Source organism: Nomascus leucogenys, chromosome X (genome assembly GCF_006542625.1).
Source record: "Nomascus leucogenys isolate Asia chromosome X, Asia_NLE_v1, whole genome shotgun sequence".
Lineage (NCBI taxonomy): Eukaryota > Metazoa > Chordata > Mammalia > Primates > Hylobatidae > Nomascus > Nomascus leucogenys.
The window spans coordinates 98282172-98296773 of NC_044406.1; the positions used below are offsets into that span (position 1 = coordinate 98282172).

Below are 14602 nucleotides of genomic sequence, written 5' to 3' on the forward strand. Positions count from 1 at the left end.
TTGTTAGCATTTCTAAAATGTGCTTCAGTTCCAACAACTGAGGAAACTGGTGCGGTTAAAATCACTTGTGTATATCCAATATTCTTCTCTGTCAGAGGAGCTTGGAGAAACTGTGCCATATTTGTGCTTCTGCTTCGGATAGACTTTTAGGCGGCCAATCAGTTTTATATACTCTTGGCCAAATCTTATATTTCTACATTTTTACTCCCCCAACAAACATGCACTGCATTACTGTGAGGGGTAGGAATGGTTATGCCTGTGTTACAAATGGAGGAATTCCAGATAGGCAGAGTGACTTGCTAAAGATCACACAGCAAGTCAGTGGCAGAGCCATCAAGAAGTTATCCACGGGTCTCCAGACACTCAGTCTAGCACTTTTTCTATTAAATGTTACTTACATGATAGTTGATATCACAGCACAGATGATAGATCAGCCTTTAAAGGTTTGAGGTATATGTGAAAGTCTCTTTGCTGATAACAAAACAGACCTATGTTTTAAAACTAGAAATCATCAACTGGAACATGTATAGCTCATAATTTGAGGTTTCCTCTCTCCTCACCCAGAACTGTAACCTCAGGGATGTCTGTTGCCCATAGGATGGTGAATCTGAATTTGTGGAACACTGAGAAGTGTAAAACGTGATTCACATGGCAAATCTATACTTTGAACATAGATACTTTGCACCTTTGGAGAAAGATATAGCATGTATGTGCAGGGAATAAACATGGAGCTCATCTAGCATAGAGGTTGGCAAACTTTCTGTCAAGAACCAGATAGTACATATTTTTGGCTTTGTGGGCTCTGTGGTTCCCATCACAACTACCCAATGCTTCCTTTGTGATCCTAAAGGAGCCCTAGACAATATACAACCACAAGGACACGGCAGAAGGCCAGGTTTGGACCACAGACCATAGTTTGCTGACCCCTGATTTAAACAGCGGTTTTAAACTGTGTTCCTTAGAGCCTGGGGGTTCAATGGAGGCATCTCATAGCTACTGTGGGAGCCAAAGTGGAGTCTTAGAAGACTCACTCTTCAAGCCAAACTCAGTCCTTTGGGCTTTTTATATATTGGATTACTGTGTGAATTTTTGCTTAAAGATGTGCTACCATGGGAAAAAAATTTTTAAAAGGTTGAGTACCACTGATCTGGTTTAATCTACTGCTTATTTATCAGAGGCAGAATCTACAGCTCAGAAAGGTAGAGGGATTGCCTATGATAACCCTGCTCATGAGTATCAGATTGGGAATTAAATTCAGATCTCCTGACTCTTGAGTTAGTTGTTGTTGGAGGCAAGTGATTTTTCTTACATCCTTTGAAATGGAATGCAGTTAGAAAATTGGCCTCCTTGCCTTTCAAAAGATGTAAATTGAATTTTATAAACCCTAAAGCAAAATATGAAGAGGAACAGCCTAATGTGGGGACTCAATAGTAATAAGAATTTGAGGGGGGTGTTATTATGTCTTTAGCTAAGCACTGACTGAAGGAAAGGCCATAACTCAGTGGGTAGCATAGTCCAGATTTACTCGGCACACATGGAAGCGAGGCAGTCATGGAATAGATCTAGGTGGTACTATCCTAGAGAAGCAAAGAATGGTTATACTCCATTTGTAGAATCATCTGGGGGCAATGAGGGTCAGTCTTATATATATTTGTTCCTTTTGAGTACTTTGGTGTGTGCCTTTTGGTACTTGCTTTAGATCATGTGAAGTGGAATAGATATTGTTGACTAATTTTTGCACTAATAAAATAAAGGATCTTTAAAAACAGCTCATTCCTTGGTGCTTCTGTACTGCTTCAGTACAATGGTGATTGAAAACATTTCAAGGAGCCTATGGAGCAGTTCTTATGGCTTTGCCTCATAGAAGTTGGCTCAGCCTGCTTGGGGAAGGTCATCCAGCCTGGACTTCTGTGGATGGGTAGATCTGATTATCCCCATTTATAAATTCTCATTACAAATCCAAATTTTGCATGTGGCCTGTCTTGCTTTATAAATTCTTTTTTGGGAAGGACTCCAACTTCTTGGCAAAGGTCTCCTTTGAATAAAGTGTTTGCCAGTTAAGGGGCATTTACCCAGCTTAATAGAGCAGATTTATCCTTATACTTTGTGATGGAGAAGTATCTAACTCTTTGGAAGCCTCTCCAGTAAAGTCGGACAGGTTATGTGATTAGCTAATGGTGAGAATCTACAGATACATTTTTCATATCCCGAAATGTTAATCCTTTTCTTCATCATTTATTCTAAGCTTTCCTGTTTAAACAAAACCCACCAATTTCTAGATTGATAATTTAAGGTCCCTCCAGTGTATAAATACCATTTCCAAAGGAAGAACTTTTCCCTTTACTTTACAGTGTTACTTAGTCAGCAGAGTGCCAGAATGACATGGATTTCACCCAGGCACATTAACTAGGGATTCAAACATTTTCCTCACCAGCTTTTTCTCTTAAGGAAGTTGTAAGTATGTGTTAAACGATCACCACATGTATAGGGCCTACTCTTGGGCTCCTTTCAAAAATGTTTCATGACTGCATTCAATATGCATGCTCTACATAACTCCCAAGGTCTTAAAATTTATGCAATATGCATATTAGGGATACAAAAATAAACTAAGTTGTTGGAGATTTGGGGGACAGCCATATTTCCATTCTAAAAGTCCTTAATGTGGAATTTAGTGCCAAAAAGCATGACTGACTATACAATCTTGGAGACTGAATTGTCAGCCTTTTCTCATGGAGAAGTTTAACTCAGGCTACAAGGAGGACAGCAATCCCATTATTTAATAAGCACCAGACCTGAACTCAGAGCCTCTGATTACCCAAAGTAAGATGTCAAACATGAAGCTATTTTCAGGATAATTCGAGCTGAATGTTGTGTGGGAAAAGCATTAAGGTGGTGTGTGTGTGTGTGTACATTATCTGAATTGGTAGAGAAGCACAGGTTGGGTGACACTAAAAATGCTGGATGTATAACTGCTCGAGTGATTATTCTGGTGGTGGAAGTGATGAGAAAGGAAGGGGCTATTAAAAGTCTGTGCCACCTGTAGTCAAGTTTCTGGGATTCTGCTACTTGTCATTATATGAAGAACAGTTGAGATAAATGGGAATGTTTAGCTTTGAGAAGAGACAACTCAGAGGGTTACGGAGAGATGACATCATATCAGAAGCACTGTTAGGAAGAAACAGTCTTGTTTTGTATGACCCCACAGGAAGGAAGAATTACTAATGATTGTGTCACAGAGAGAATAATATTAGACATATATAAAGTAGCCATTTTTAATGAAGTGACAAGGATTAAGAGAAGCTTTTGGAGATAGTGAATTCAGTGAATTTTCTGCCCTGGCCCCATGCAAGCATCATTGGGCCATTATGTTGGCAAGGATATCGTAGAGAGCATTTAAACACCGAAAGCTGAAGACTCTTTTACCCTGAAAGTCTCAGAAGCTAATGATTCATTTGCAAATTGTTCCATTTTCCACTTTCTTTGCTTAGGTGGACACTGCTTACAAACCACTGAAAGAATGTCTGTTTATATGGTAATTTCCCACATGGATTGAGCCATCATCATCATCACTTTTTCTCAAAACTCTTTATGCTCTCGGTGCAAAAGTTTAATGTAGCCAAAATCGCTGTGTAGGAAAAATGGCAGACATTCCAATTTACCTTGACATAGGCCACAATCTTCAAGGAAATAGTTGCCAGGTATAGGGAGTTCATTGCGAAATCCATCAAGTTCCACCAGTCATGGATGTATTCAGTAAATCCACCATCCCACATTTCCTTAATCTCACCCCAAATGAAACCTGAATAATGGAGGAAAACAGTTTATTTCTACATAGGGTCAGCCCTGGTCATCATATAAGGATCCCTCCCTCCAAGTGAATAAGGATGAAATTAAGGAATGAATTGGGGTCTCAGTGGAGTGAAGCCTTGAGAGACAATAATCACTTGCTTTCCTACTCCACCTCCCAGTTTTGAACTTGCCAAACCTGGTAGGCTTTTCCTGAAAATGCCCATATGTTATACTTTTCTGGATACTACTCTTAGCATTTTTACTATAGTTACTGGAATGCTGTTGCAATTTTGGGTGCCTGATTCTGCTTCCTTTCCATTTTGGAATCGGAATCATTTCATCAATAAATTAATTAGATCAGTATTATCCCATAGTCCTTAGTTTCCACTGGGTTCAGGAAAGAAAACTTCTCAATGTGTTTTGAGGTGAGCAAGCTGATCATGGATCAAATTACCAGATGTTCGGGCTAAAGCTAGGCAATGGGGCCCAAAATAATTTATAACTCATTTTTTTTCCTTTTTTCTCTCATCATGTAGAAGTTTTGTAAAATTTTACCTGATGACATGGATGTTTCTTCAGCCTTGGAATAAAGTAAATAGTAAAAGGTGTGGCTGTGGTCTAGGGCCGCACTTTCTCAGACTTTAAAGTACATGTGAATTACCTGAGGATCATGTTAAAATTCAGATCCCGGGTGGCACCTGAGGTTCTTTGTGTCAAATAATCTCCCAGGTGGTACTGATATTGCTGGTTTGGGGACCACAGTTTGAGTAGCAAGGACTTAGAAGATCATTCATTCCATTGTTTTTTTTCTTCTCTAGTGTCTTAGCACTTTTGTTCTCTGTTACTTGTTATCACTTCTAATTCCTCATCTGCCTTCCCATTGTAAGGGAATAAAATTTTTACACAAGTATTATAGCCCTAAATGGTCTATGGCCTCTTGAGAATGCTTCTCTCCCTCATATGAGTCACTCAGTTGGTGCCATCCTTGTCTCCTAGCCCATCTCAAATCATAACTTAGTTTTACCTCCTCAAGGATGAGGACTACCACCCTGGAGCACAGAGTCACAGCACAGTACGTGTTGGAGAGTCCAGTGCAATCTAATTATGCCTGGAGACTACTGGTAGGGCTGCTTTTACCATGATGTGTGTGAATTTCCCAGGTTTCCCCCTTGGTTGTGAAGTCAGTGTCCAAATAGAATGTAGACCCTGAACAATAACTGGGTCGTGTGGAGTAGCCATGAGAAATGAGCAGATTCATGTGCTCCTTGGTTATGGGAAAAGGTGCTTTGAATAGACTGATCAGCACTTGCTCTGCTTACCTTACTTGAGGCCTGTCCTGACTGATACTTGGCTTTGTCTCTAGACTAACTGACAGACAGCTTCTCTGTCCTTGAAGATATTAGGTTAGCAAAAGCAAGCCCTAGGTGTACTGCCAATCTCACCATGGACCAGACAATATTGAGTGACCAGCGCCTGGGACAGAAGGAACTACATTTCTGAGACTCCCAACAAAGAACTACCACACTGCATGGGGGTGGGGTGGGGGTGCCCTAGTTCAGAGCTAGTCTGACTGCCTGTTCTAGTAGTTTATTTAAACAGGACCATCAGGCAGTCTGGCCATAGCTCCTGGTCCCTTTGACTTACCTAGAACCCAAGGCAATATCATCCATTCCACGACAGTTGGGGGAGGCCCCTGTACATGAAGGTCTGTCCTGACAATGTGCTGAGAAGCCAGGAGAAGCATAAAGAGGAAGGTCAAATAGGATGCTGTGTGGCAGATAAACTTGATAAAGGGTTTCTTGATGAACAGCCCAAGGTTGCTCCTGGGTGAGATCAGGTAGGCTATAGACAGCATGGGAAACAGGAACCCAATGGTCATGCAGGTTAGAAGCTTGACTACCCAGTGTTTCCGCCGCCATCCAGGGAAGCCGTCATACCACAGGGTGGCAAGCAACTGTTGGCAGTTGGGCTGAGCAACAAACTGGGAAAAGAAGAAAACAAGTTAGGCATCTGGAATGTCCAGGAGAAAATCTACCGTCATAATACCTTTCCTAGTTTACAGTCAGCTCTGGCAAGGGATTGTATGGCCAATCCCCAGAAGAGGCCTGTTTTCTAGGTGCCTGTGAATGCATCTAACCCCAGAGACGGCTCTTCACGTCAAACTATGAAACTAGATTTTCCTTACTGTTCATTATTTTTTAATATATTAAAACAAAATCACTCTGTCTGGTTCATGCTTTGGCATACCTTCCTGTTGTCCCTCCCACCCTGTCAGAGTTGTCCTTCCTCAAACCTGGTTTTACATCAGAATCATCCAGGGAACATTAAAAAATCTAAATCCCCAGGTCCTTCTACAGACTGACTAAATGAAACTCTGGGGTGTGGATGGAGGAGAGAGTAGAGCCTGGGTAGCTGTTTTACAAACTCTCCTGGGAACTTACATGCCTTTTAGCAGAGAATCATGGAGATATTTCATTTCAAATTGATTCACATCTGCTCATTCCCTTAGTCTACATGAGATCATCATCAGTGTGCACTCTGTTTGGGCAAACACAAACTGGCAGGGAATAAGCCCATGCCTGTAGCTAGGGTTTGAAATGAAAATGAGTTCCCTTTTATATTTTGTTTTTATTTTTCTTGATTTTGTTTTGAGCACCTCTTGGTTAGCTTGTAATGAATCAGGTTGCTACTGTGCCATCTATTTAATATCGTCTCTAGTCTAGACATGCAAAAGGAAAAAATATTGGGGGGCTGGCATTATGATATTGTATACTAACCCAGCTGGGATTTACTCAAAGGCAATCTACAAAGTGTCAGTGATTAATAATTAAGGAATCATCAGCATTGCAAATCACTATCCAGCTGCTGCTTCCTGGTAAGTGACTCAACAGGGAGCTCAACTGTCAACTATGATTTTAAATACTGCCTACATTTGACTACCCCAGCTTCCCATGGGACAGGTTAAACAGAGCTGCACCATTTAGCTTACTAGTACAAAGGAAATAAACCTCTTTCATCATTTACCCAACACCAAAGGTAAACTTGCCTAACTTTACTGTTAGTTTATCTGTGAAGGTCACTAGTTTCCCACCACAACCATTCTTCTCCTTGAGCACACAGCTGGACTACATTACCCAGGCTCCCTTGCAGTGAGGTGTGGCCACATGACTTATTTCTCACTGTGGGAAATGCTGTGTGGCACAACCAGGTCGGGCCTATAGAAGTTTCCCATGTGTGCTCCTCCATGTTCTTTTCCTTTTCTGACTGACTGGGATGTGATAACCTGGTGTGATCTAGGGGCTTCTGTCAGCCCCCGTCCCTCAATAACCATGTTAGCAGAACTAGCTTGCTGAATAAGAATACCTGTTTTGGACTGTTACATCACGGAGAAAGTTCTGTTGTGTTTGAGCCATTATATATTTTGGGGTCTAGCCTGTCCTAAAGAAGATTACTGGTATGAAACTACCAAAAATAAGCTCTAAAATGTTTTCATCCTGTGATGTCATTTCCTCCAAACATGTTCATGATCTCCATTATGCCCTCACACTTCCTTTCCACGCATTCATACACAAAAAGACAAAATCCTATAGTCCCTTTCTACTCTTTTTTTTTTTTTTGCCACAGTAGCCTATGCCAAAGGCTAGGATGATGAAGTCCAAGAAAATACAGAAAAGTCAAAGAGTAAAGCAAGACCTTTGCAGTAGAAGAACTGCTGGGAGCTCACAGTCTACTGAGGGAAACAGAAGCACAACAGGAGAGTTATACAGTTGTATAGTAAGGGCACCAAAAATGATATGACCATGGCATAATGGGAACACAAGGGAGAGACAATTCTGGATTGCTTAGCGAAGGCTTCCTGGAGTAGGTGATACCTGACTGAAGCATTAAAAGATGTGCAACAGTTGGCTAGGTGTGGGAGAGGAAAAGAAAAGAGAGTAAACCGCCAGAGCAGAGAGGATCACATGACCAAGGCATAGAGGTGAAAAAGAGCCTGCCTTGTATATGGGGGGCTACTGCAGTCAGGGTGGCTGCAGCTTAAATTGCAAGGCTGTGAATAGCAAAAGACCAGGCTGGAGAGGTAAACGGGTTAGAGAAGATCAAGACGATGGTCTTTGGCCATTAAAGATAGCATGGACTCAGCTGGGCACGGTGGCTCATGCCTGTAGGCCTGGAGCTTTGAGAGGCCAAGGCGGGGAGATCGCTTGATGCCAGGAATTCAAGACCAATCTTGCCAACATGGTGAAACCCCGTCTCTACTAAAAATACAAAAATTGTAGGGCGTGTTGGTGTGTACCTGTAATCCCAGCTACTCGGGTGGCTGAAGCAAGAGAATCGCTTGAACCCAGGAGGCAGAGGCTGCAGTGAGCAGAGATATTGCCACTGCACTCCAGCCTGGGCAACAGAGTGAGATCCTGTCAATAATAATAATAATAATAATAATAATAATAATAATAATAAAGGCCAAGGCAGGCAGATCACTTGAGGTCAGGAGTTTGAGGTCAGCCGGGCCAACATGATGAAATCCCGTTTCTACTAAGAATACAAAAATTAGCTGGGCATGGTGGTGTGCACCTGTAATCTCAGCTACGCAGGAGAATCGCTTGAGCCCAGAAGGTGGAGGTTGCAGTGAGCCGAGATCGCGCCACTGCACTCCAGGCTGGGCAACGGAGCGAGACTCCATCTCCAAAAAAAAAAAACACAGTATGAACCATTTTAAGAGCAATGAGAAGCCATAAGTAGTGTGTGTGTGTGTGTGTGTGTGTATGTGTAGAGTAGTATAATAAAGCAGTTGCAACTGGCTCTGTTGTTTACTAACTGTGTAACTGAACAAGTTCTACTCTGTTTTTTAATGTGTTCCTCTAAAGAATGGAGATAATAATATCTACCTTGTAGGGTTGGTGTGAGGATTAAGATCAGTTACTACATACGAAGTGCTTAGAACTATGCCTGGCACATAGTAAGGGCTCATTAAATCAGCTACATATATTATTATGCATGTAAGAAAATTAGATTTAGATGTTGAAAAGATCCTTCTGGTTGCTGGGTGGAGGATGGATTAGAAGCAGAGGGCAGTCAAAACTAGAGGCAGAAAGATTAGTTAGAAAACTGTTGTCAATCTTGAACAAAATGATCGTGACTTAGACTAAGGAAATGGCAGTGGAAATGGAGAGATGTGGTCAGATTTGAAATGCAGTGGGGAGGTAGAATTGGCAGGATGTGCTGATGGATGGGGAATGGAGTAATGGATGGGGTGTGGGAAGTAAAGGGGAGGGAGGCTTCTCATTCAGGTGAATTAGTGATGGTAGTGCCATTAACTGAGAGAGGGAACACTGAAGATGAAACAGGTTTATGGAAGTGCATGCCCTTTTAAGCCTGTCAAATTAGATTTGTCTGTGAGACATCTAAATGGAGATATCCGGATTGACATGAAATACTGATGTTATTTGGCAGGGATTAGCAGATTTTTCTGTAAAGGGCCACATAGTGTGGCTTTGCAGGCCACACTGTCACTGTTGTAGCTACCCAACTCAGCTGTTGCAGTGCAAACTCAGCCATAGACAATATGTACATGAATGGGCTTAGCTGTGTGCCAATAAAACTTTATTCGCACCAACAGGCAGCAAATTGTAGTTTGCCAATCTCTGTCCTATGCTACTGCATCAGCCTGAACCAGACACACATCTGGAGCTCTTCCGCAATGGCCTTGATGACCTCATGTGACTTCCCCTTATGTATTCCCAGGAACTCCAACCCCAGAAATCACTTTCTGCTAAGGCACAAATGCAGAAGTGAAGCTTCTTTTAATAGTGGATATATCACCCAACCTTTATCTTCAATGCCTCTGCTCTGATTTTCAATTTGGCTCAAGCTGGGCAATTTTAAAGTTGGACAGGTTTTTATCTTCTATTTTTATATCTGACAGAAGTAGTGTAGGGTGGTGTGGATTCTGGCAGAACAAACTGCAATTAGAATATGATAAAGGAAATTTTTATTAAGCCACCATGTAGTATCTAATCTAAACACATTTTTGAGCTTTGAAAGCACAATCCTGATTCTGCTTGCATACTGAAGTTCACATTTGACAGGTTATTTAATCAATCTCTAGTCGATTCTAAGAATGCCTCAGAAAGAAGAATTACAGGAAAAACTGCAGAGTGTGTACCCACTAGATGCCTTATTGCACAAAAACCCAAACTGTCCAGAGCCTAGAGCAGTAGGATTTTATTTTAATGAAGTCCAATTTGTAGTTTTTGTTGTTGTTGTAAGAATTAAGGAAAGAGGAGAGAAACAAGAAGGTCGGCTCGACAGTCAACAGGTTTATTTCCAACCAGGGAGGGATGTCTGACTGAGTTAGGTCAGAAGTAGCATTCTCTTACAGACTAAGAGTTTTTAAGGATTCAGGGTGGGAGAGTTTATCAGAGGCTTGGACTGCTTCTGTGTCTCTTTGTTGTGCTTATTTGGGAGGGAGAGTTGTGTGTCTGTTCCCCTACATCTTTCTGTAGCTGCAGGCATATCCCTGGAGTCTGCTTTTAGCTTCCCTATCTCAGTGTACCTGAAGGGAAAAGAATGTGCTTATTAAGGCCCACTGTTTTACTGGAGCCCATTGTATGAGGGTGAAGTTTGGCAGTTACCCAAGAGACTTTGCCCTGCCTTCCTCCGTGCCCCAGCCTTCTTATCTGTGTTTTACTGTCTACTCTTTTTTGGCTGCTTGTAGTTAGAAAAGAAGTGATTTCCTTGAAATGCATGAAGCTGGAAAGGCAGCTGGAACTTAAAGTGGCGGTGTTTGTCTGAGATGATGGTGGTCCTGCTCTGTCATTCCAGACCCTACAGTTATAAAAGGACAAGGGGCGACGTGTTCTTTCTGGCTACTTCCTGCTGATGGGGGGAGCAGAAAGTTTTTTAGTCTTGGATTGACTGCAGGGGCAACACCGTTTGTAGATGTTTTTGGATAGTTGTCTGCAAAATGGGCATGATTCTGTCGGCTTTTATGATTTCCAGCTTACAATTTTTTTTTTCATTGTTAGGACGTTTTTCTGGGCTGTTAGAGGTTGCTTTCTCAGCTCTTTAGGCTTTGACTTGAGTGTGATGTATCCAGGAGTCGATTTCGGTAACGGATATAATTTAAACTGTAGAAGATAATAAAAGTTGAAAAACATTAGGCAAGACTAGAATTTAACAACAGGTGTGCTATAGTTTTTGAAACATAATTTTCACTTTTCAGTTTCCTATTTTTATTAAAAGACAAATTATGGTAGGACTGGTTTGCTTTATTATATTTGGCTTAATTATTTGTATACAATGCACCAAGAATAATTATTTGCCACACAGGCCTTTTAAATCGGCTTTGATGGAACTCTGTTATATAGAAGGAATTTGAGATAAGACTTGTTAAAGCCAAGCCCAGCCATGGATTTGTACCATTAAATACCTATGAGTTGGGTGAATTCATTTCTTATTAAAGTTTTAAGATAACTTGGGGTTCCTGGCCTGTCAGAAAGTGACATTCTTTACTTACTACAGATCAGAAATCCTGTACAGGGAATGTGTACACAAAATATGAGGCCAGTTTCCAAGGGTTTTATTGGTTCCGTAAGTCAAGTTCGATTCCTTAAAGGAGAGCGCACCATTGCAGTAAAAGCCTTGGTAAAATAACCAGTCTTTTTTTTTTTTTAATTGTGTTCTGTTAGAAAAGAAAATAGATTCTTATTGCATTGATGCAAACAACTATATCGTTGTAATTTAAGAATACTTACAACTAGTTTGTTTGTTTGTTTGTTTGTTTTTTGAGACGGAGTCTCGCTCTGTCGCCCAGGCTGGAGTGCAGTGGCGAGATCTCAGCTCACTGCAAGCTCCGCCTCCCGGGTTTACGCCATTCTCCTGCCTCAGCGTCCCGAGTAGCTGGGACCACAGGCGCCTGCCACCATGCCCAGCTAATTTTTTTTTTTTTTTTTTTTTTGGTATTTTTAGTAGAGACGGGGTTTCACCGTGTTAGCCAGGATGGTCTCAATCTCCTGACCTCGTGATCCGCCCACCTCGGCCTCCCAAAGTGCTGGGATTACAGGCGTGAGCCACTGCGCCCGGCCTACTTATAACTAGTTTTTAAATTCTAGAGGAACTAGGCACAGAGAAGCAAACACGCTTTAAATTCTATTCACAGGAGTATACTTTACTTAGTTGTTAAAGGCTGTAGCTAGCTTAAGACAAGTTTTCTTGACTCTGAAAAATGAGATAAAGATTAGCAGTGTTCTAAGTAAAAGGTAAAAATTTGTTTTTGTTTTTTATTAGTTTATTCCATTTTATTAACCTTTGTTTTGCTTTATGTTTATAAACATTTTAGCTTTTTATGAGTTCTGCACGTTTTGTTGTTGTTATGAGTAACCGGCGTTTGAGAGCACTTGTTAAAGTTCCAAAGCTTGAATATAAACAATGTTTTGAAGAGAATTAAAACAAAATAACAATTGTCTGTAAATAACAAAATGTCCAGTTTGGATACAGTTAGAAACACAATTGACAAAGAAATTTGGTTATTTTTGTGGCTTACAATAACCCAACATAACAACTTTAATTGTGATTAATAGCACATATTCAGACATAAGAACCTTAGAAATTCCATACAGTTTTGGAACATATGTTAATAATATTCCCTAAAATATAACGTATTAGACATTTTATTTTATAATATTCCCTAAAATATAATGTATTAGACATTATTTTCTCAATTTTATGTTGCCAAATAATCCTGTTTACCTCTTTTTTGGATGGTTCAGGGGTCCTGTGAAGCACTCAAAAGCCAACCTTGAAAGTAAAGTTTGATTTTGAGAAGGCTGTTAAATATGTTTAAAATTTAAAACCCTTGATATTATGAAACAGAACTTTAGATTATCATAAGTTGTTTTTCTGTTTGTTTGTTTTGTTTTGTTTTGCCAAAATGATAACAATCTGGAAAACCAAAAACCATTTATTAGCCTTTTCAATTACATGAAAATTGTGTTTAAGAGAGAAAGTTAAATTTTACCCTTGCATTAGTTTGCTATTAATGTTAACCTTAATTTTAATGAAACCTTATAGATAATTCTGTTTAATTTTAACCAGTTTGACCATGAAGTAAGATTTTTACATACCTGTTATAACCCTTGACAAGTTTTGCTAAAGAGTAGATTAGCATCTTAAGAAAACTTTGTGGTGCTTTTATTTGAGTGTTTAATTTACAGAAAAGAAATATAATATTCTTTTGAGTTTAGTTAATGTGTTTACACAGAGTTTTATTTTCAGGATTAGTTTTTATAGTGTCTTTATAATTTGCTTAAACCATTCACTTTATTTTATTTAATTTTAAGACAATTTTTTATTTTTAAGCAAAATGTACATTTTTATGCCTTCTTATAATTTTTAAGAAAAACAATTTTTAGTGTTTTTATACACCTTGAATGCAAATTCATGTTTTGCAGTTTTAATTACATGTTATAATAGTAACTTTTAGCAATTTTTAACTTTAATGTAAAACCTGTTAATTTTTTTTTTGTGACTTGAAACTAAAAATAATGACTCATTTTGTAATTTGGGCAAAGTAGCGAGGAAATATAATGCTTTTTTCTTTCGATTTTAAATACTTGGGTAAAATCGGAAGGTGAGTGCTTAGGTAGAAATAAGTAACTACTGAACCGGTGGGAGCAAAGTTTAGTTGGGCAATACTCTTTATGATACTGACAAGTGAAGGCTTATTAGTTCCAAAAGTGCTGGCTTTATTTTTGTAGTCACAGAGTAGTCTAAAGGCAAGGCTTACCCAGCTCCTGGCTCCCACATGAACATTATTTATTTAGTATGCCAGATTTTTTTTCAAGGTGCACTAGCCACTGAGGATATTTTTACTGGTGGGAACTGAGATTTTCTAGACACATAAATTAACTGCTAATGCTGGTTTATTTTAGGGACACGTTCATTGAAACAGTATCCTTACTTAGCTTGAATCCTAAATTTTGTTCCCTTATTATCTCATTAAAGTGATGGATATGTTTGTACAATGAAGACAACTTTTTTTGCATTTTTAGGTTAGAGCTTCAGTATGGGAATTATACTTTGACACAGAAAATTAGGTCTGTAAGTGAAATATAATAAAATGTTCTGGAAAGAAGGATACTCTGCCTTACAACCTCAAGAGAAAAATATACAGCACTAAGGCCTGGTTCTTTCTTCCCTTATTGTTTTGTCATTTTCCTCAACTTTGAGAACTAAAATCTCTTTGCTTAAATGCTGAAATTATAAATTGAAACAGACTCTTGGGTTTTGTTATAAAGGCAAAGTTATAATACTTCTATATATTTTATAGGGTTATATAGTATAATAACTCAAATCTATGGTTGGATTTGACTGAACCTACATAGATACTAATCTGACAGACTTACTGTTGTCATATCTAAGAAATCATTACCCAATCCAAGGTCACAAAGATTCACACCATTGTTTTCTTCTCAGAGTTTGATAGCTTTAGCTTTTATATTTAGGTATTTAATCCGTTTGCATATTTTGTGAGGTAGAGGCCCAGTTGCATTCGTTTGCATGTGGATATCCATTTGTCCCGGCACTATTTTTGGAAAACACTACTATTTCCCCATTATATTGTTTTGACACCCTTGTTGAAAATCAATTAACCATAAAGGTAAGAACAATTTGGAGAATATTACCATTTTAACAATATGAAGTCTTCTAGTCCACGAACATGGAATATCTTTCCACTTATGTAGATCTTCTTTAGTTTCTTTGAACAGTGTTTTACGGTTTTTTTCAGTGTACAAGTCTTACACTTCTTTTGTTA

At 39.4% G+C, this 14602-nt stretch overlaps 1 protein-coding gene across 1 annotated transcript in view; it reads right to left on the bottom strand.

Annotated features, from left to right (window-relative positions):
* TRPC5 (transient receptor potential cation channel subfamily C member 5) overlaps positions 1-14602 on the bottom strand; it is a 312205-nt gene that overhangs the window by 78049 nt on the left and 219554 nt on the right. The window contains exons 4-5 of the mRNA XM_003262212.2: positions 5434-5770; positions 3660-3799 (exon numbers count right to left, since the gene is read on the bottom strand). Of these exons, the coding sequence (XP_003262260.1) occupies positions 3660-3799; positions 5434-5770 (477 nt within the window). The remainder of the gene's footprint in view (positions 1-3659; positions 3800-5433; positions 5771-14602) is intronic.